The following is a 23,283-nucleotide window of genomic DNA, read 5'->3' as shown; positions in this document are numbered from 1 at the left end:
ATTTCTTTTTCTCTCTTTTCTTGCCTTCTTTTGGATTTATTTATTTATTTATTTATTTTTTATGATTCCGTTTTCAAGGACTCATCCAGAGCTGTGCTGGGGCCTGCTCAGACTGGCTCAGGAAAGCCGATACTGCCCATCTCCTCGCAACTCCATGTTCAGTAACCTCTTGTTGGTGGCTGGACATCTGCCAGGATGGAGCATTTATACCATGGAAAGTGGCAAAAGCTTCAAATCAGGGCCTTTGTCCTACAGAGAGCTGGTCATTAAATGTTTACCAGCAATCAGTGATCAGTACTTTCTCTTCCTGGATTATAACAAGATCTTAGGATACCTCAACCCTTTTGTTAGTCTTCTCCACAGTGATATATTTTCTTGTCATGCATTTTTTTTTTTTTTTTTTTTGTCTTTTTCTCCATTTTTAGGGCTGCACCTGCGGCATGTGGAGGTTCCCAGGCTAGGGGTCTAATGGGAGCTGTAGCTTCCAGCATACGCCAGAGCTGCAGCAACTCGAAATCCAAGCCGCATCTTCGACCTACACCACAGCTTACAGCAGTGCTGGATCCTTAACCCATTGAGCGAGGCCAGGGATCCAACCCGCAACCTCATGGTTCTGGGTCTGATTCATTTCTGCTGCGCCATGACGGGAACTCCTTGTCATGCATTTTAATTCTATAGAGAATATCATGTGTTTGCCATTTCCCAAAGTTTCTGTGGAATACCTTCTATAACATGTTGTTTTGACTGGTTCTAATTTATGTGCTTGTCCTCTCTTAAACTTGGTTACCGATGTTATGTCTGACATTTTATTTTTAAAATTGTGTAGGAATAATTTGAGACCTAAAATGATTTTATCTTGAGAATCCCGTTATGGCTCAGCAGGTTACAAACTCAACTAGTGTCCACGAGGATGTGGGTTCAGTCCCTGGCCCTGCTCAGTGGGTTAAGGATCCAGTGTTGCCGTGAGCTGAGGGGTTGGATCCCTAGTTGCTGTGGCTGTGGTGCAGGCCGGCAGCTGCAGTTCTGATTCTCCCTCTAGCCTGAGAACCTCCATACAACGTGAGTGCAGCACTAAAAAGCAGCAACAACAAAAAACCCCAAAATCCCCCAAAACTTTGCCTAGGTAAAATTTTTCATTTTCATCTTGCCATCTGCCCAAGGATGTCAACAATCTGGGATCACCTTTATCTAATTTTATTTTATTTTATTTTATTTTTTTTGACTTTTGTCTTTTTGCCTTTTTCTAGGGCTGCTTCCCGCTGCATATGGAGGTTCCCAGGTTAGGGGTCTAATCGGAGGTTCGGAGCTGCAGCTGCCGGCCTACACCAGAGCCACAGCAATGCGGGATCCAAGCCACGTCTGCGACCTACACCACAGCTCATGGCAACGCTGGATCCTTTACTGAGCAAGGGTAAGGATCGAACCCTCAACCTCATGGTTCCTAGTCGGATACATTAATCACTGCGCCAGGACGGGAACTCCACCTTTATGTAATTTTAGGATTCGAGATTTTTCTGGACCATCTGACTCAAAGCTGGGCTCTAGTCCGTGGGAAGAATGAATGTTCATCTTCTAATTCACCCTCCTTACTCTTTGTGTCCCAACCCAAAGCACAGGTGTGATGGTTCATTTTATTTGTCGATTCGACTGAGCCATAGGATGCCCAGATGTTTGGTTAGACATTATTATGGGTGTATCAGTGACGGAGTTTTTGCATGAGATTGACATTTAAATTGGTCTACTGGGGTTCCCATTGTAGTGCAGCGGAAATGAATCCTACTAGGAACCATGAGGTTGCCGGTTGGATCCCTGGCCTCACTCAGTGGGTCAAGGATCTGGCATTGCTATGAGCTGTGATATAGGTTGAAGACGCGGCTTGGATGCTGTGTTGCGGTGGCTCTGGCGTAGGCCAGCAGGTGTAATTCTGATTGGACCCCTAGCCTGGGAACCTGCATATGCTGAGGGTCCGGCCCTAAAAAGCAAAAAAAAAAAAAAAAAAAAGAAAAAGAAAAAATTGGTCTACCGAATGAAGCCGACTGTCCTCCATGATGTGGGTGAAGCCCACCTAATCAGTTGAAGACCTGAACAGAACAAAAGGCTGACCCCCCTCAAGTGAAAGGTAATTCCTCCTGCCTGACAGCCTTTAAACTGGAACATTGGCTCTTGCTGCTTCTATAGCAGCTTCTGGCCTTCAGACGTTAGTTGGGACATTGGCTCTGCAGGTTTTTCCTTGCCAGCCTTCATAAGCCTGTAAGCCGACGCCTTATGATAAATCTCTTTACATCCATCTACTTATATATCTTTATGTCTACGTGTCTATATCCCTGCTATCTGTCTGTCTATCTTCTCTTGGTTCTGTTTCTCTGGAGGCCCTAATACAACAGGTATTTACCAGGACCCTCATCCTTGGAGGGCCCTGGACTCGGTCTTTTGTCTCTGTAGTCAGGACAGGCTGTTAAAGGACTGCTCAGGATGGGAGTTCCCACTGTGGCTCGGCAGGAACGAACCCCACTAGTATCCATGAGGACGTGGGTTCGATCCATGGCCATGCTCAGTGAGTGAAGGATCCAGCATGACCGTGAGCTGTGGTGTAGGTCACAGACCCAGCTCGGATCCCACATTGCTGTGGCTGTGGCGTAGGTTGGCAGCGCTAGCTCTGATTCCACCCGTAGCCTGGGAACTTCGTATGCTGTGAGTGCAGCCCTAAAAAGACCAAAAAATAAAAAAATAAAAATAAAAATAAATACTGCTTAGACTCTTAGCCAGTTGTTTTGGAGTCAGCAAATAGCCGTTGGGGTAAAGCAGTCCTAAAATGGTGAGCTCACTAGTATTCTCTGGGATACCGATCTGATATTTACTACCTTAGTTCTCACTTAACTATGCATAGATGTTCTGAACATTTTGTCCACTTTTCTAGTTTCATTAATGGGAGAGTTGTCTGTCACCCTTGTCCTCCATTGCCAGAATCATTTGGTAAATAACTATTTTTAAAAATTACCCTATTTGTCTATTTTATTTTGCTAAATCCTATTGCAATAATGATACATCTTTAACACATTATTACATTGTTTTTGCTTTTTGTCTTTTTAGGGCCGCACACACAGCATGTGGAGTTTTCCAGGCTAGGGGTTGAATCAGAGGTGTAGCCACTGGCCTACACCACAGCTCACGGCAACACTGGATCCTTAACCCACTGAGCAAGGCCAGGGATCAAACCCGCATCCTTGTGGATACTAGTTGGGTTTGTTAAACACTGAGTCACGACGGAAACTCCAGGAAATACCTAATTTTCATCAAGGTAAAATACAGGGCATTTCATCATGTACAGCTCACAGATGTAGTCACTGTGGGTTCGTTAAGTGTTAAATAATTAGGTAATTACTGTTTAAAATCTTTATGTTGTGCAAAAGTGTTTGGAGAATGGATTTTTAGTTTTTAAGAGGGTTTTAGGGAGATTGAGAGAAATTGCTTGGAATTTTGGACAGGTGGTGAATACCTTATTTTCTCATTTAAAATATTGTAACGTAGGCCCCTTTTGGATTGCTTTTTCTTATTTGTGTTTGTATCTATTGTAGATTTTTGGGGTGCGGTTACCATGAGGTTTTGCTGTAGCAGTCTGTATATACACAAGATTGTTTTAACTTGCCAGTCTCTGAGTTTCAAATGCCTTTCCAGTATCCTGCATTCATACTCTCCTCCTCACGATTGCTGTTTTGCTCTCATATTTGTGTGGATGACTTCCTGCCTTTACTGTATGTTTGCCTTTACCAGTCTTCTCATTTGTAATTTTCTTTTTTCTTTGTCTCTTGTCTTTTTAGGGCCATACCTATGGCATGTGGAGGTTCCCAGGCTAGGGGTCCAGTTGGAGAAGTAGCTGCCGGCCTACACCACAGCCACAGCAACTCGGGATCTGAGCTGCGTCTGGAACCTGTACCACAGCTCATGGCAATGCGGGATCCTTAGCCTGCTGGGCAAAGCCAGGGATTGAACCCATGTCATCACTGATAGTAGTCAGTTTTGTTAACCACTGAGCCACAACAGGAACTCCCTCATTTGGTAATTTTCTTGTTTCTAGTTGTGGCCTTTTCTGCCTAAAGAAGTCCCTTTAGCATTTGTTGTCAAGCCAGTTTGGTGGTACTGAATTCTCTTAGCTTTTGCTTGTCTGTAAAGCTTGTGATTTCTCCACCACATCTGAACAAGAGCCTTGCTGAATATTCTGTCTTGATTGTAGGTTTTTACCTTTTATCACCTTAAATATATGGTGCTATAGGCTCCTTTGATTTTAGATCTTGTTTTCAGGAATGGATTAACATGGAATAACTATAGTTGTATTGTCGCATATGGCATATCTCTGATTTTGTGCTTGTATCACATGTATGTGAGCTATCGAACCTGCAACCTCATGGTTCCCAGTCGGATTCGTTAACCACTGAGCCACAACAGGAACTCCTGGACTTTTTTTTTTTACATAACAATTTTAATTTTTTTTCCATTATAGCTGGTTTACAGTGTTCCATCAATTTTCTACTGTACAGCAAAGTGACCCAGTTATACATACATGTATACATTCTTTTTTCTCACATTATCCTGCTCCATCGTGAGTGACCAGACATAGTTCCCAGGGCTACACAGCAGACAATCTTGTTTCTTGACCCCAGAGCCAGTCCAAGATCATTTGTTGCATGTAGTTGTCATGTTTCTTTAATCTAACCTGAAGCAGTTTCTCAGCCTTTGTGTGTGTGTGTGTGTGCTTTTCACAACACCGACGGTCTTAAAGAGCCCACATCAGTTATTTTGCAGGAGGTCCTTCCGTTGGGGTGGACACCATTTAATTGAGTTACCCAAGTTGATATTATAGACAGCTGCCCAGAAGGGCATTGTGTGTCTTCAGGTGTTGGTGGGCCACACATACAGTGACATACAGTGTGTGTCTGCTGCGGGTGGGACACAACGTTACTCAAGCAGTATTCCTGCCAGAAACGTGGAACCTGGATGGAATCACGGCAGACCTCCCTTACCTTTCAGCGAAGTCCACACTCCTTAACAGGTCGTCAGGGTCTCTCATGCTCTGTCTGCTTCATCCTTCACCATGTCCTCTGTGTGATAGACGCTCTGCTTATCCACATATCAGCTTTCCCTGGATTTCCCAGGTGGCTCTTGGGGACCCTGGGCCCTTTCCTAGTCCAGGGAAGGAGCCACAGTTGGTCCATGTCTTCAGTGGCACTTCCATTGCCGCTTGCAGCTAATTGGTTTAAGGATGGGTGTGTGACCATTTCTGCTAATCAGGACTCGAGAAAGTCTCCCGGGGAGCTTCTGGGAAAAAAATACGCTCCCTGATGAAAAGGGAATGTGGTTTCCTTTTCCGTGGTACCCTGTTTTGAACGTGGTGGTGGGAAGATGTGAGGGTTAGAACTGTGGCAACTGTCTTGATAGACCTAAGGGCAGAGCAGTGTGGGAGGTTGGAGACTGGGGTCCTTCATGTTGCACTGATTCTGAAACCTGTAGAGGTTTCGGGGTGGAGGTTGGTGTGTAAGATCATTAAATGTCTCCGTTGCTTGCTCTGCTGTTGGCTCATGTGCTGCCCACCTGCCACCGAGCACACTCTTGGTGGGTCCTCCCCGTGCCCACCTTCCACTGCCACATGCTCTCTCTCCCCTTTGTGCCTGACGCCTCCTCACCCTCAGGCTTCAGCAAAGACACAATTTCCCTCTTTACTCTCCAGGACTCTCCTGTTGCACCCTGTTCTTACTCCCACAGTAACCTTCCTAATTGCTAAAATGAATTCTCTTCATACAGTTCCCCCTTGGTCTAAATGTCTGGTTGCTGGTTTTCTGACTCCATTTAAAAGGTGTTATTTTAAATGTCTGTAGAGAAAAGTGCTATGGAATCCCTGCTCCAAAGCCTCCGAATACATTTTTCCTTAGCCTAAGCCAGGCTTCAGGGTTCAGCGGGAAGAACAGTCCCTTACAATAGCCAGCAAGTTCCCCTCCAGCCTTGTGATTTTACCATAAACCAAGGTCCACAACAGATCTCCAGCCTCAGTTCCTGGTAGCTTGTGGGCGGAAGGAAGGGTCAGGGGTCTTTGCGATTTTCTGGAAACACCCAAAGTTGTGCTCTGTGGAGATGACCTAGAACCTGCTGGGTTCCCTACAAGGACCCAGGATGGGTTCACATGTGAGAGGAGGAGGATGATAATCTGTGTTTTAAAATGTACCTGCGGGAGTGCCCACTGTGGTGCAGTGGAATTGAAACTGACTAGTATTCATGAGGATGTGGGTTCAGTCCCTGGCCTCGCTCTGTGGGTTGGGGAACTAGCGTTGCCATGAGCTGTGATGTAGGCCATAGCTGAAGCTTGGATCCCGTGTGGCTGTGGCTGTGGCGTAGGCCGGCAGCTGTAGCTCCATTTAACTCCTAGCCTGGGAACTTCCAGGGTGCAGCCCTAAACAAGAAAAAAAATGTACCTGGGATTGTTTTAATCAGATGTGGGAAGACATAGAAATGACTGTCAAGAAGAAGTTTTTATGCTCACAGACCCGGTATTGCAGGCCCCTCAGGGCCACGTGGGGAAGCACCAGGGTCGGCCAGGAGGCAGGTGGAGCAAGGGGAAAGCATGGGCGTGAGGCTTCATGGTGGTTTCCCTGGGGAGGCATGGGCGAGGCAGGGTAAGCAGGTTTGGAATAGGCTGGTTTGAATGGTTTCGGGATGCTCTAGGGCACAGAGGCTGTCCCTGGCTCTTTGGCACCTGGTCCTGGGATGCCTAGGGCTGGGGGAATATTGCCTCCTAGCGTGTAACATTGGATGGAGGAGGTGGTTTGGAGCATGGGCCCTGGGTCAGTTGGTCTGTGTATGAAAGCTGTTTCCTATCCCCCAGAGTTGCCTACTCCTGGGAGAGGCAGTGTCTTCTCAGTCAGGGAGGCCCTCGATGTCAGAGCATCAGGAATGCAGAAAATAAGAAAATAGGCTTAATACCATCCTTGATACAAGATTTCGCAGCCTTGAAAGACATCCCAGAACATGTGGCAAAATCATTTAAATAGTCTTTGCTCCTTTTACTCTGCAGAACATGGTGCCCTGATTAAACATCATGGGTGCCAGTTAGTGTTATTATTTTGCAAGACTGTACATATTATACCCTGTTCAGCCTTTAAGCCGTCCTGGAATTATATATTCTTAAGCACAAACAGCACATGTGGCTAAATGAGGTCCATTTCCTTATACATACTGGGTCAGAAACCTCACCTCATCGGCTACAAAGAATCATCTCTGTCTCTGCCGTCAACTGAATGGTCTTGGGCAAGTCGCTGAGCCTGTCCACATCTGTCCCCAGCCTCCCCAGCAAAGTGAGGAGCTACTCTGGGATTTTCTGGGCGTGGGGAGACCACAGGTGGACTGTCCGCCAAGAACCAATGATGAGGTCTTAAAACCTCATGGCATGCCCCACGCATTTCTCCAGCAAGAAGCTTGCTGCTGGCAGCTGCTAGACAGACAGGCCCAGCAGAGCCTTCCCCAACCCCAAGGTCAAGTGTCGAAGTCCTCCGGAATGCTAGAAGAGACTTGGTGAGTGTCTCAGCGCCATGCCTAATGGGCTCAGTGCCATGTCATCTTGCGTAAGCGTCACATTCCAATGAAGCAGATGCCGTGCTCGCTTCGGCAGCACATATACCAGTGAAGCAGATGCCGTTCTTACTCCTGATGTAATAGCTGAGAAAACAGGAGGTGAGGTGGGTTACGTTGCCCCAGGTCGCACTGCTGGAAAGGTGGAACCTGTGTCTGTCTGAATCCCTGGTATGAGAGTTCACCTCATTTTATGTAATTACGGAGGTGAAGGCTAGCTCAAAATAAGGGCACATTAGGTGATGTGTTCCGACTCAGTACTGGGTGGGACTCTTGAACCACGATGGTCAGTTGGAGCTGCAGTGGGCTGCCGTATTTTCCACTGGAAGGGTTCAGGCACAAGTCGGATCACCGCTCTTTGCAGGGATGTTATGGAAGGGAATCTCAAACTGGCAGCAAACTGGGCCAGACACCCTCTGAGCCCTAAAATGCTAACATCATTCGAAGATTTTGTGGTTGGGCATCTCCTAGGACGTTCACATACAGCAGTTGGAGACCCCCCCACCCCCACCCCAGGGCAGCGTCTCCACACTGGGTCCCTTTGCACAGAAGGAACCAAACGTGGTTCTCTTCTGGAGCTGCCCACAGAGCTCCACGTTTCCAACCGTCACAAGAGTGACTGGGCCTGTGTGAGGATGGCGGGGACCCATCAACAGAATATTAATTCTCCTTTCTCCAGCAGCCCTAACAGTGGTTTCTGTCTGCCAGTGGACGTGGGGAGAGGTCAGCGTGCTGAAATTCAAAGGGAAGATCCCATGTCCAGGGAGCTGGGGATGGGTGCGTTCTGAGGGCTGCCGCCTCCGGCCCCGCACCCCAAAGACTAGGACAGTCAGGGAGGGTCAGAAGGTGACAAAAATCCTGGCACCCTTGGGAAGGTTGAAGGACCCAGGAAGAGTCACTTGGAGGACTGTCTTCCTTTCAGGTTGTCCTGCAGGATCCTGGGTGTCAACACAGGTTGGCAAGTGGATTCCACCAGGGGGCAGGGCGCAGCCTGCTTTGAGGAAGAGCTCCCTGCGGTGTCAGGAAGGCCTCCCCTGGGAGGCGTTCACCCCACACGCCTTTGGGGTGCTCCCCCTTCAGGCCCGGCCCACTCTTATTGCTCAGGAAGCAGTGGTGAATACAGCGCAGAACTGCCTGCTCTCAGGGGGCTGACCTGCCTGAGTCTGAGCATCCTGGGAGATGCTGAGGTGGAGCTGGGGGGCCTTTGGGTCATTCAGGACCTCCTGTAACTTTCTCAGCTTTGCAAACCGATTTTGTCTTCCTGTCTCCAGTACACCCTTACATAGCTTGCAAAGAACCTCATCATCCTGCATAGTTTTCATGGTTTCCAGCAGACACAAGCCTGTGAATTAGGACACAGAGACACAACAGGACTCTGATACTCTAAAAATTGCTTTGGGATTCAGAAGTTTTGGGAAAAAATTCTTCACTTAAAAACAACTCCAGGGAGTTCCTGTCGTGGTGCAATGGAAACGAACCTGACTAGGAACCGTGAGGTTGTGGGTTTGATCCCTGGCCTTGCTCAAAGGGTGTCTGGCATTGCTGTGAGCTGTGGTGTACAGATTTGATCTCTAGCCTGGGAATCTCCATTTGCCGCAGGTACGGCCCTAAAAAAAGCCAAAAAGCCCAAAAACAAAACAAAACAAAAAACAACTCCAGTCGGTCTATTTTTCATGTTTCTTTTATTTAAGATGCCAGGCGGCAAGGCGTTAGAACGATCCCACACGAGGACTCATTTCTAGAGAACCGCCAGGTCCCACAGACATTACATATTCCGTCCTTGACATGAACATGTAGCATCTCAACTAAATCAGACCCACTGTTACTGTTATCCATGTGCCGGACAGCCCGATGCCGCCTCCGAGAAGCCACGCTGATTCTAATTCCTCTAATGACTGGGTATTTAAACCCCAAGCCCCTCTCCCCCCACAGCTCTCTATTCTTTTGCTCCTGTCTCTTTCCGGCTTGCACTTTCCTTTATGTAGTCACCATTCTCAGGATAGACCCAGTTTTCCGTTTTCATGTGTGTTTCCTCTCAGGGGTCTGCTGTTGAGGTCTGTATCAACAGAAGAAAAAGAGGGTAAGAAGACCCTTGTGGGCCAGAGCTGGGTGCTCTGACATCTTTGCCCCCCTTCTTGCTAGAAGGACAACGCCCTGAGGGGCCCGGGCTGCTTTCTTCCTTGTAACAGACACCACTGGGTCGTACCTGGCTCATTCTGTGCGGGGGTGGAAGGGTTTAGGGATGCTTCTCGGAGCCCGGCCTGCTCAGGTGGGCCTGAGCTCTACCTGGACCATCGAGGGGGCTGTGCGACCATGAGCACCCCTGCACTTCCTTGCATTCATTTTCCTCGCTTGCCAAATGGAGCTGTTTGTATATACCTTGCAGGATAAACAAGTGTGAACAGCTTTTACCCTGTGCCTGGCTCTGGTAAAAGGAGAAACCACTGTTCCCTGGCTCCTGTTCTGTCAGGGAGATTTCTGCTACAGCACTGGCTCTCAAACTTGACCACACTTCCAAATCACCTGGAGGGGTGGCTCATCCACAGATGCAGGCCCCACCTCCAGAGCTTCTGATTCAGCAGGTCTGGAGTGAAGCCCAAGAGTTTCCGTTTCTAGCAGCTCTCTGAGTGATGCTGGCGTTGCTGCTGGTCCAAAGGACCACATTTTGGGAACCGCAGCTCTACTCCTCAGCTTTCCTGTGCTCCTCTATGGGAAGAGGAGTGGTTTGTCCTGCGCTTGGAACGTGGAACCAGGAAGGCGGGGATAAACCCCCTCTGGGCTCCCCCATTTGATCCACCTGCAGGGCTGAGTTCTGACCACCCCTCCCCTTGGAGGGAGCAAGGCCATGGTTGTTCAGTTCTGCAGGTGCCTTTAATTCTGTGGTGGAGTACAAGGATGCCCAGAGTGGCCACCCAGTCAGTTCTCACCCTAACACTGCATCATAAGAAAACTAGCATTTTGACTGTTCTGTATTTGTCTCAACTGGTTCTGAATTAAGGAAAATAAGAAAGGACTGTTTAAAATTACTCTCCCAATACCACCTGCACTCAGTGCTCAAGAAATGGCTGGAGTTCCCGTCGTGGCACAGTGGTTAACGAATCCGACTAGGAACCATGAGGTTGCGGGTTCGATCCCTGGCCTTGCTCAGTGGGTTAAGGATCCGGCGTTGCCATGAGCTGTGGTGTAGGTCAGTGGCTATAGCTCTGATTAGACCCGTAGCCTGGGAACCTCCACATGCCGCAGGAGCGGCCCTAAAAAAGGCAAAAAGACCAAAAAAAAAAAAAAAATCATGGCTGCGATGATGATTTCCTTCATGTTAGAAACCTGAATTCCACCGGTATTGATGAAATCCTCAGGAATGATATGGTGGGGGACGTGGAAGATGAATCACACCACCTAGAAGCTTGCAGATGTCCCCACGGTTCTGCAGTGAAAGCAGGCATGTGCCAAGCAATCTCTGCCAGGCCTGGTGCCGGGGGGCATCAGACATGGAACCTGCCTCCAAAGAGCTTCTGCTCAGATGAGGGAGCATCGAGAGCACCACATCCCAGCGCTCCGAGAATCCAGAGAGGGAGTGTTGCAGCTGCGGCAACGGGAAGCTTTGGGGTTCCTGTTGCACGAGGTCAGGGCACGGCAGACAGGAAGGCAGGACACGGAGGCATTAGAAGCAGCAAAACCAGGGCAGGGAAGGTGGCCTTGGGGCGTGGAGCCCACACCTACCGTCTGTGGGCCGGGACACGCGGCACCTCACTCCTCGGAAAGGGTTTTGGAGGAGCCTGTCTTGGACACCTGGGTGATCTCCACGGAGGTGATGCCTTTGCCGGCCACGCGGTGTCTGGCGTGCAGCTTGTTCAGGGCGGTCTCCGCCATGCCAGCGCGCTCCTCAGCGTCATCCAGCTCGTGCACCGTCTTCCTATAGCGAGCCAAGGTCTGGTTGGCCTGCTCCTCCTGTGACAAAGGAATGGGGGAACATGGGCTGTGAGCCTGGCTTGTTCTGGCTAAGGGTGCATTGTTTTGGGTTCTGCTCGGGCTTCTCAAGAGTCCAGCTGTTCTGTAAGCCTTGTGACAAAACACAGCAGTCCCGGCCGAGGCGTCCTCCAGGTCACCACGGGCATCCACCTTCAGCGAGCGCTCCTAGCTGATTGGTTTTGGCTTTGATGATCATATTTTTATTTTAAGGTGTGGATTTGGTGCGTTCTCTAGCCACCTCACACATTTCCCATCCCCTCGTCTTCCTGATGGAGTGTCCTGGTGTTGTTTTGATGAGAACTCTATTTCCTGTAAGCCTGGCCCTGATCGAGCCTTTTGGGAAGCGTGTTGGGTGTGTGGGTGGCTGATAGATTCAACGTGGTGGATCTAGAACCAGCAGCGAATGACAGCAAAATCCAATCTTTGTGTCCTCCTGGGTGGGGATGCTGGGGGTGGTGCATGGATGTGGGGTCTAGCGCTGAGACCTGAAGCCGCTGTTTGCTAACCCTTAGACTTTGACTGCAGTCACATAAATCCCCTACTCTGGCCTGTTAGCACACCTGTCAGCCTTCCTCCTTGTGTTGGGAAACTCACATAAGGGAAGGACCTGATGTTTAACCATCTGACCCAGAAGGAGAGGACACGAAGGCCAGTGGGAGCAGGACGAAGGCAGCTGAGACCCTCCCTGGCTTTAGATCCCCCCTGCAGCGGGCGCACAATCAGTACGGCGTTCTCAGGGGCTACCTTCATTTTTCACACGTTCCCATCTCCGGTGTGTCGTGTCCAGTCCACCTCCCCTGATGGCAAAGTGCCATGGACCTGAAGCTCACGGGAACCGTCTTTTGGCCAAGACTTGGTTCCTTTGCTGTGGTTCATTCTCACCAAGGAGACCTGGGCCGGGGAGGGAGACAGAATCGGGCTGCACGACAAGCACCCACCGCCTCTTCGATCTGCCGCTTGTACACCTTCAGCTTGTTCTGCAGCTTCTCAACCAGCTCCTGCATGCGCTGGTTGGTCTTGTGGTCCTCCTCCGTCTGGAAGACCAGCTCTTTGAGGCGCCGCTCATTCTTCCGCAGCGTCTTGACTGTTTCCACGTGCTGCTTCTGCTCGCCGTCCAGCTCTGTCTCCAGTTCCTTGATCTGAGGGAGGAGGCGAGCCATGTTGCGGGGGGAACACAGGTTTTGAACTTCGGGGCTCAGGGGCCTTGGGCAGGGGTCTCATGGCTGCAGTGAGACTCAGAGGTGAGCCCTGCCCAGGAGGGGACGGTGGGCGCTGCCTTCCACGGGCTGGGCTTGTGGGAGGGTCACTTCCCCTGAGCCTCAAGTTTCCTCCTCTGGGAAATGGGGGGAGGTGGGGGTTGGACAAGGTGACTGGACCCCCTGGGCCCTTCCAGCTCTGACACCTCATGAGGGAAAGACGGAGGACTGTGTTACGTAAGTAATGAGAGAGAAATAATGTTGGAAACAGGGACTGGGAACAGAGTCCAGAGACACAGGACGAATATTGGGAATCACTCTGCTTGGGGGCTGTGGACAGTCTGGGGGGAAGGTGACAGGGACAGGAGACCTTTGTATAAACAAATTGGAGCCCTAATTCCTTATCAAACACTGAGCACTGTTCTTGAGAAAAAAATACCCCTCCTCTCTCTGCCCGTTCCCTCTCCTGGTTCAGCTGGCTGCTGCCCTCACCCTGGCTTCCAGCTTCATGATCGTGCGTTTCCCTCCCTTCAGAGCCAGCTGCTCGGCCTCCTCCACCTTGGCCTGCAGGTCTTTGATGGTGACCTCGTAGTTCTTCTTGATCTTCTCCAGGTGCATGCAGTGGTCCTGCTCCTGTGAGAGTTCCTCCGCCATGCGGGTGGCCTGCGGGAGGGACGGGGCGAGCTGGAGCGGGGCTCCCATCCAGGCTCCCCCGTCTTTGAGAGACAGAGACCTGGTCTCCCGGCCTCTGGGACACCAGGTGGGGGACAAGAGGACCCTGGCTGATATGCTGCTAGGGTTTGGTGGAGGGACTAGCCCACGCTCCCATGTGCCTGAGTGACATGCACTCAGAACCAGGCCTCCCCAGGACGCTGCCGAGGGCCAGGCACAGAGGGCAGGAAAAGCACACATCTGCAGTCGGAGGTCCGAGGTCACCTCACTTGGTCTTGCATTCCTTCTAGACATTCATGGAGGGTCTGCAGTGTGCATGGTACCAGTCTGTGCTCTTGGGACACAGCACCAAATAAGAGCCACACTGTTCCTGAGCTCCTGGCATTTCCATCAAGGGTAAGGGGCTTGACAATAAACTCTGTATCCCTCGTCTTTGCCGTGGGACATGTTGAGTATCCACCACTGAGCACCCAGAGGATACTGGGGTGAAAACGCTTGGTGGCCCATCTTGCTGACATCCAGCCCCAAGACCCTGGGGCACGAAACCCCTCCTTTCACTAGCCCTCCCCTTATGGCTGGTTTAATGCGACTCCTTTGCCCAAATGCTGCTCAGATGAGCCCACTTCCACAGCTCCTTCCGTCTGCGTCCCCAGGCCTCACGCTTTCATCTCATGATCAGGCAGATCTTCTAATTATTCTTTACTTCCTGGGTTTGGCTTTTCAGAAAAGCCTCAGGACTCCTCAGAGTAGGGACTGGACCCCACAGTGACCCATGATGGGAGGAGGCAGCCTTCCCTGCCTGGGGGCACCTGGTCCTCAGCCGGGGGCCTGGCGAGGGGTGCCCAGGCCCCTCCTGGTCACAGTGGGCAGCGCACACACTTACGTCTATTGTGGCTTTCTTGGCCCTCTCGTCGGCCGAGCGGAACTCACTGATGAGCTCCTCGTGCTCGTAGGAGATGTGCTGGACATCCGACTCTAGCTTGCGCTTGACCGCGAGGAGGCTTTGGTTCTGGAGGAGGAAATGAAGACGTCGCCATGAGCCAGGAATCTGCAGAGCCCTTCCCAGGTCCAGGGAAAGCGGCCCTCTCCCCAGACATGCCGACCAGAGCCCCCAGCAGGAAATGGCCCTGGACCCTCTGCTCAGGGTGGAGGTCTCTCCCCTGCATCCTCCTCTGGGTTTTAGAGCAGAGCTCACATCACAAGGAGCCCAGGAATAACATCATTTAGCTCTATTAACAATCCTGAACTTGGAGCCGGGAAGACCCAAGTTCAAGTTCAAGTCCTAGGACTCCTGCCCGTGTGCACAAATGTTTTACCTCTAGGATTAGCTTTTTATCTCTGAATGGGGTTGTAATCCCTACATGTCCCATGTACAGTTTTTTCTTTTGGGGAGTTCCCACGAGAAGATGAGTAAGAATGAAGCCCTGCTGGTAGAGGGCTGCAGTACTGGGGTCGCCACTGGCAGCACACGGGGTCTGTGTCGCCGTGGATGAGCCGCCCAACACTCTGGGCCACGGTTTTTCATTTGTGCAATGAATATCAGACTTCAGACTATTCTGGATCCCTTCCAGTTCTGAAGTTCTATCTTTAGTGTGCTGTGGGGTAATGGTGGTCCTTAAAAATTGACTAAATCATCAGAATGTCTTGTGAGGTGTTTCTAAGAGTTTATATTCCTGGGGGTCCCACCACAGACCCACTGGATCAGAATCTCCAGGGGGAAGTTCTGGGAGTCTGTCTTGAAAAGTTCTGCAGGGAAAAATGATTAAGACGGTACTTTTTAGTTATTTTTTTTGTTTGTTTTCTTTTTAGGGCTGCACCCGCAGCATATTCCCAGGCTAGGGGTTGAATTGGAGCTGTAGCTGCTGACCAACGCCACAGTCACAGCAATGCCAGGTCCTAGCTGAATCTGTGACCTACACCGCAGCTTGTGGCAACGCCAGCCCCTTAACCCACTGGGAGAGGCCAGGGATTGAACCTGCATCCTTATGGGTACTAGTTGGGTTTGTTACTGGTGAGCCATAATGGGAACTCCTCTTTTGTTTTATTTTATTTTTTTTTTGGCCACACCTGTGGCATGTGGAAGTTCCTGGGCCAGTGATTGAACTTGCGCCCCAGTGACCCGAGCCACAGCAGTGACAACACCAGATCCTTAACTATTAGGCCTCCGGGGTTAGTGGTTCCCCACAAGGGAACTCCCTTGCTTTTTTTTTTTTAAACCATAGCAAAAGGAAAGCAGGGAGTTCCCTGGTGGTTGAATGGTTAGGACTTGATGCTTTCGCTGCTGTGGCCCAAGTTCAGTCCTTCGTCTGGGAACTGAGATCCCACATCAAGCCGAGGGGAAAAACAGAGAAAGCTCTAGGTGAGTCCTGAGGATCTGCTGAGAGGGGACACCACCCACCCCTGAGTATTGAGGGGAGCCCACGAGGCTTGGGCACTGCCCCCGCCCCACCGCAGCACCCGGAGTGGGAGTCCACACGGCTCAGCCAGGAGCTGCCCCGGTACCTGGACGTTGAGCTCGTTGTGCCGCTCGGTGACCTCCACCACCTCCTGCTGCAGCAGCTTGCGCGAGCGCTCGCTGCCCTCCAGGGCCGAGCGCACGTCCTCCAGCTCCGTCTGCAGCAGGCTCAGGCGCCGCTCCTGCAGGTTGTACTGCTGCCGCAGCTCCTCGTGCTGCCGGGCGTCCTTGTCCATCTGGATCTGCAGGTCCTGGGTTGGGCAAGAGGACCCGGCCTGAGCCCCGCCTCTCACAGCCTGGGCAGTCTCCAGGCCCGAGTGTGACCTGACCTTCCTGGTGGGGAGGTGGAGGCTGCAGGGGAAGGTGGTGCAAAGCATGGCCCTGCCCTTGGGGAGGTCAGGGGCTGGGCGATGCAGGGCCCGGCTGTCCGGAGGATCTGTGCAGCCTGGTCAGCACAAGGTCAAGGCTTTCTTGATGACGAGCACCTGGTGTTTCTAGCAGGGCCTTCCCCGAGGAGGAGGCCTTCCTCAGTGACCATGGACAGCTACACCCCTACTGGCTAATTCCTCCCTCCCTACACTCGTCTCATTTTTTCTCCATAGCCCTTCTCAGCATTTTTAATACCACAGTTTTGTTTATTGGTTGCTTATTATCTATCTGCAGGGATTTTTGTTTTTTTGCTCTTTTTTTTTTGCTTTTGTTTGCTTTTTTAGGGTTGCACCCATGGCATATGGAGGTTCCCAGGCTAGGAGCCAAATCTGAGCTACAGCTGCCAGCCTACACCACAGCTCACAGCAGCGCCGGATCCTTAGCCCACTGATCAAGGCCAGGGATCGAACCCACAACCTCATGGTTCCTAGACGAATTCGTTTCCACTGCACCACGGTGGGAACTCCAATGTTTGTTTTATCCATTCCTGTACCCCTAGCACCTGATACAGTGCCGGACAGGGCAGGTCTCCAGCAAACACGTGTGGAATGCATGGATCCAGCCCTGCGTGTGCTGCAGACCAGGCTGGAGACAGATGGAGATAAAGCGGAACTTCCACTCTGTTTAAAGGAGTGGTGGGTACATGAGTGTGTTATGTTCTTTCTTTTTTTTTTTTTTAATGTCTGAAATCATTCCTAAAGAGTCATAAGTTATTTTGAAAAGCAAGAGAGGCCCAACTTCCTGTTTCCCTCCTTCTCTCTTTCCATTAGTCCAGGATATGGATTTTGGTCCCTGGGGCCTCTCGTGTATGCAATCCCAGTCCCTGGTCTGCTGATCCCTGGTCTGCCAGCCACCCCACATTCTTGCTCTCATGCTCTTATCCTGGTTGGTCCTTAGCTCCTGGTGAGCCTGTGGGCCGAGGATGGCTGGCTTGGTAATTCGTTCTTCCTGCTCCCGGATGGCTACCTTGATTTGCTGATGTAGCCTTTTCAGCGTCTTCACAAGCTCACTGCTGTTTTTGTTGGCATGGTCCAGCTGGATTTCCATCTCATTCAGGTCTGTCTCCATCTTCTTCTTGAGCCGAAGTGCCTCCGCCCGGCCCTTGGCCTCTGCCTCCAGGCTGGCCTGTAAGGACTCAATGACCCGCTGGTGGTTTTTCCTGCAAGTCCAAGCAGAGGAGACCTTGGCATATGGGCCCACTGTTCCGGGTGTGTGAAACCTCCCTTTTGAGAGGTCTCAGCAACAGTGTGGTTGGGCCACCGTGTTGTGAGATTAAACTGTATCTCCCCTTCAAGCTTCCTGCTTTGGGAAAAGGAATGGAAAGTCAGTGCTTGCCGTGTGTCTTTGTGACCTCAATTTATTTAATATGGAAAACTGCCCTGCAAGGCAACGGAGGCTCCAACATAATGAAAAACATGTCAGAGTTCCCGTCGTGGCGCAGTGGTTAACGAATCCGACCGGGAACCATGAGGTTGCGGGTTCGATCCCTGCCCTCGCTCAGTGGGTTAAATGATCCGGCATTGCCGTGAGCTGTGGTGTGGGTTGCAGATGCGGCTCAGATCCCGGCTCGGATCCCACGTTGCTGCATCTCTGGTGTAGGCCGGTGGCTACAGCTCCGATTCGACCCCTAGCCTGGGAACCTCCATATGCCGTGGGAGTGGCCCAAGAAGTGGCAAAAAGATAAAACAAAAACAAAACCCCCAAAACATGTCAAAGGTCACCTATTTAGCCCACAATGGAGTCAGAATTCAAAGGATGCTAAGGCCCTTGTTTTTCTTCTTCACTATAAAATGTGAGCTTTGGCTATTCAAGTCAGAATATCTCTCTTCGAGGCAACAATCAAGGGACCAAAAAAAAAAAAAAAAAAAGATAAATTGGACTTCCTTAAAATTTCAAACTTTTGTGCTTCAAAGGATATTATCAATAAAATGAAAAGACAACCCACAGAATGGGAGAAAATATTTGCAAAGTATACATTTGATAAGGGTCTAGCATCCAGGATAAAGAAAGGTCTTGTACAATAAAAAATAAAGGTGTTCCCCCTGTGGTGCTCTGGGTTAAGGATCCAGTGTTGCCGCAGCTGTGGCATAGGTTGCAGCTGCTGCTCAGATTCGATCCCTGGCCCAGAAACTTCAATATGCCGCAGGTGTGGCCAAACAACAACAATAAAAAAGATAAACAACCCAGTTTTTAAAGTGGGAAAGGACTTGAATAGACATATCTCCAAACAAAATATACAAAGAGCTAGTAAGCCTGTCAAAGATGCTCAGCATCATTTGCCGGGAGGGAGATGCGGTTCACACCCACCGGGATGCTGATAATCAAAGAGACAGATAAAGACGAAGGCGGGAGAAGACGACACGGAGAAATTGGAATCCTCATACACTGGGGACACAAAACGATGCAACTGCTTTGGAAAAGAATGTGGCATTTCTGCCAAAAGTTAAATACTGAGTTACCATAGGACCAGAAATTGAACTCCTCGATATATCGCTAAGAGAAATAGAAACATGTTCACCCAAAAACGTGTATAGAAATGTTCCCAGAGGCATTATTTATTCATGATAGCCAGAAGGCAGAACCAACTCAAATGTCCATCCCCTGATGAAGAGCTAACCAAATGTGGTATATCCAAACAATGGAATATTATTCAGGAATACAAAAGAATGAAATATTGACTGACACATGCTTCAACATAAATGAAGTTTGAAAACATTATGCTAAGTGACGGAAGCCAGGCACAACGTTATCGCGTATTATGTAATTCCCTTTATATGAAATGTCTAGAATAAGCAAATCCAAAGAAACAATGTAACTTAATTGTTGCCTGGGGCTGGTAGTGGGGGAGGTGGGGGGGGGGGAGAAATGGGATATGACTGCCAAAGGATAAGGGTTTCCTTGAGGGGAGAGGTTGTGAAAATGTTCTAAAATTGTAGTGACTGGGGAGTTCCCGTCGTGGCGCAGTGGTTAACGAATCTGACTAGGAACCATGAGGTTGCGGGTTCGATCCCTGGCCTCACTCAGTGGGTTAAGGATCTGGTGTTGCCATGAGCTATGGTGTGGGTCGCAGACGCGGCTCGGATCCTGCGTTGCTGTGGCTCTGGCGTAGGCCGGTGGCTACAGCTCCGATGAGACCCCTAGCCTGGGAACCTCCATATGCCGCGGGAGCAGCCCAAAGAAATAGCAAAAAGACAAAAAAAATAAATAAAATAAATTTAAAAAAAATTGTAGTGATTGGCTGCACAGCTAAAAACCATTGAGTCAACAAGTCAGTTCCTTTCTGTGGCGTGTTAGATGTTTTCTAAGGGCTCATGAATGTTAGTAATAATGCGTATCTGTATGGCTTTTCAGATTAACATGTGCTCTCATATCTACAGTCTCATTTAATTTTCACGTCCCAGAGAGGTGATGAGGAAGCTCTCATTAGCCTAATATCTCAGATGGGATAATTGCACCTGTCTCACAGCCCCCCCACCTTGGTACATACAATTTACTGCCTTAACCGTTTTTGAATACAGCTCAGTGGTGTTCAATACATTCCTAACGTTGTGCTATCATTTCTACCATCCATCTCCAGAACTCTTTCCATCTCATAAAACTGAAACTCTGCACCCATGAAGCAGTAACTCCCTCATTTCGAACCTCTCCCCACCCTATCAGCCCCTGGCAACCACTGTTTCTGATTTTGACAATTCTTCTAAGTATTCCGTATACATGGAATCATACAGTATTTGTCTTATTGTGACTGGCTTATTTCTCTCAGCATCCTGTCCTCAGGTTTCAACTATGTCGTAGCAGGTGTCAGAATTTCCTTCCTTTTTAAGGTGGAATACGATTCCATTGTATGAATAACAAATACGGGAGAGGGTGTTGGTGGGCATGTAAATTGGTGCAACCACAGTGGAGGACAGTATGGAGGATTCTCAAAAAACTAACGACAGAGTTGCCGTATCATTTAGGAATCCCACTCCTGGACATATATCTGGACAAAACTATAATTCGGAAAGATACATGCATCCTTCTGTTCACAGCAGCACTGTTTACAATAGCCAAGACATGGAAACAACCCAAATGTCCATCAATGGATGAATGGATAAAGAAGATGTGGTACATACATAAAATGGAGTATTACTCAGCCGTAAAAAGTACGAACTAATGCCATCTGCAACTACATGCATAAACCTAAAGATTATCATACTAAGCAAAGTCAGGAAGAGAAAGACCGATGCCACACAATATCACTTACACGTGGAATCTAAAATACGACACAGGCGAACTTATCTATGAAACAGACACAGACGCACAGACATAGAGAACAGACCTGTGGTTGCCAGGAGGGCGTGGAAACGAGGGAAGCTTGGATTGGGTTGGGACTAGCAGATGTAAAGCATTATATGTAGGATGGATAAACAACAAGATCCTACTGTATAGCGCTGGGAACGATATGCAGTATCCTGAAATAAACCATAATGGAAAAGACTATGTAAAAGAAAAAAATTCCACATTTTGTTTATCCATTCATTCATCAGTGAACATTTGGGGTGCATCCACATTTAAGCTCTAAAATGCTGTACTGAACATGGGTCTATAAACACCTCTGAAAGCCCTGATTGTAATTCTCGTGGGTATATACTCAGAAGCAGAATTGTTGGATCCTGCCTATGGTAATTCCATTTCAAACTTTTTGAGGGGCCTCCATACTGTTTCCACAGCAGCTATACTATTTATCATTCCAACTAACAGTGCACAAGAGTTCCGGTTTCTCCACATCCTTGCCAACACTTGTTATTTTTCTGTTTATTGGATGCGAGTGACGTGGTATCTCATTGCAGTTTGGATTTGTACTTCCCCAGTGACTAATGATATTGAGCATCTTTCCATATGCTTATTGGCCATCTGTACAGCTTCTTTGGAGAAATGTCCATTCAAGTCTTTTACCCAATTTTTTTTTTTTTGTCTTTTTGCCTTTTCTAGGGCCACTCCCACGGCATATGGAGGTTCCCAGGCTAGGGGTCTCATCGGAGCTGTAGCTGCCTGCCTATACCACAAACACAGCAACGTGGGATCCAAGCCACGTCTGTGATCTACACCACAGCTCATGGCAACACCGGATTCTTAACCCACTGAGTGAGGCTAGGGATCGAACCCGCAACCTCATGGTTCCTAGTTGGATTCGCTAACCACTGAGACAGGACGGGAACTCTGCTGTACCCAATTTTGAGTTGAGTTATTTTCTCATGGGGTTTTTAGTTTATATACCAAAGTGCTATATTTTTAAGTATAAACCAGGAGTACCACATCAGTTTAAGGTACCATCATTATTCCCATTTTACAGATGAGCAAACAGGTTCAGGGAGGTTTGCCTAAATTGCTCAAGCTCACATGACACATAGGTGGCAGAGACCCAGGCTTCTGGACTCTGCTCCATCATGCTACCTAAGGGGAGACACCCTTCCCGTCAGCCCCCTACCTCGTAGCTTCAAATTCCTCCTCTTTCTCGTGAATTCTCTGGTCGATGTCAGCTTTAACCTGAGCCAGTTCCAGCTGAATTCGAATCACCTTGCTCTCTTCAACCTGCAAGGAATATAAATGTTGGCCTTCCTGGCCCAGCAGGTATATGGTCCCTGGCCAAGGACTAGCCCCCAGGGTGATGACCACGTGGTTACCTCCAGGGAAGACTCGGCTTCCTCCAGGGCCACCTGGAATTCTTCCTTCTCAATCTCCAACTTTTTCTTCATCTTCTGCAGCTCATGTATATACTCTGTCCTCCCTCACCCAGCTGATCAATCAGTTCCTTTATCTCCTCTGCAAGAGAAACATGCTTGTTAATAAGAAACATGAGGACTGCCAGCCTCCCGGGGGTCACAGCAGGTGACATGGCTCTTCCCCTGTCTCCTCTCCCCTGCACCGGGAGCTGGTGGGGGGAACAGGCAGGGACCCTCAGCATCAGCATCCCCTCCTATCTTCTTGCCTCTCCTAGTTCAGGCAGCCTATATCTGGTCCAGCTCTTCCTCCCCAGTCTTTTTTCTTTTTCTTTCTTTCTTTCTTTTTCTTTTTTTTTTTTTTTTGTCTTTTTACCTTTTCTAGGGCTGCTCCCGCAGCATATGGAGGCTCCCAGGCTAGGGGTCTAATTGGAGCTGTAGCCACCGGCCTACGCCAGAGCCACAGCAACGCGGGATCCGAGCCATGTCTGCAACCCACACCACAGCTCGCAGCAACGCCGGGTCCCCAACCCACTGAGCAAGGCCAGGGATCGAACCCTCAACCTCGTGGTTCCTAGCCGGATTCGTTAACCACTGCGCCACGACGGGAACTCCATCCTCCCCACTCTTTAACCCCATCTTTTACTTGATGCCCAAGTCCTTCAGTACTTAGCCTTTTGAGATAAAGAAAGCAGAGGCCTTATACCTCAAACACTTGACTCCAGAGATTGTCTCCTCGAAGCAGAGAGCTCCCCTGGAAGGGACTCATAGGACCTTGGGCAGCTTTGGGGACAGTCGAGGTTCATCTGCAGCTACCCTCCATTGCAGGGACACTACATCAACCACCCCCGGGACGCAGATACAACCCTGAGGAGAAGGCAGGATGCAGCAACCCAGACTGAGGAGCCCCTCCACGGACTACGATTTCATGTCTGCCACTCAGCAGAAGAGGGACTTTTCAAGCAACATCCAAGAGAATGAAATCCCAGCCCGAGACGCCTGCGTGTAAGACATGCATCTGCACATACATCGTCTCCGTGTGACAGACGTAAGGCTCAGTATCTCACATCTACTGAGCCCTTCTTTGATGAGCTGCTCCGCCGAGTGAGGACTTGACATATTTTTGTCTTATTTCATTATTGCAACAGCCTTACCAGGAAAGCAGGGTTATTTCCCCATTTGACAGATAAGAAAGCTGAGGCACAGAAAGGCTAGGTCACTCACCCGCCCAAAGTCACACTGCTGC

At 49.5% G+C, this 23,283-nt stretch overlaps 1 protein-coding gene across 1 annotated transcript in view; it reads right to left on the bottom strand.

Moving 5' to 3' along the window:
• LOC102160349 (myosin-16-like) overlaps window positions 11,418-23,283 on the bottom strand; it is a 50,900-nt gene continuing 39,034 nt past the window's right edge. The window contains 8 exon segments of the mRNA XM_021087967.1: window positions 11,418-12,722; window positions 13,272-13,442; window positions 14,335-14,460; window positions 15,954-16,157; window positions 17,302-17,494; window positions 21,806-21,909; window positions 22,002-22,091; window positions 22,094-22,140. Coding sequence (XP_020943626.1) covers window positions 12,462-12,722; window positions 13,272-13,442; window positions 14,335-14,460; window positions 15,954-16,157; window positions 17,302-17,494; window positions 21,806-21,909; window positions 22,002-22,091; window positions 22,094-22,140 — 1,196 coding nt within the window. The 3' untranslated portion in view covers window positions 11,418-12,461.

The sequence above is a fragment of the Sus scrofa genome, chromosome 3 (genome assembly GCF_000003025.6).
Source record: "Sus scrofa isolate TJ Tabasco breed Duroc chromosome 3, Sscrofa11.1, whole genome shotgun sequence".
Classification (NCBI taxonomy): Eukaryota; Metazoa; Chordata; class Mammalia; order Artiodactyla; family Suidae; genus Sus; species Sus scrofa.
This window is presented reverse-complemented; position numbering and strand designations above follow the sequence as displayed.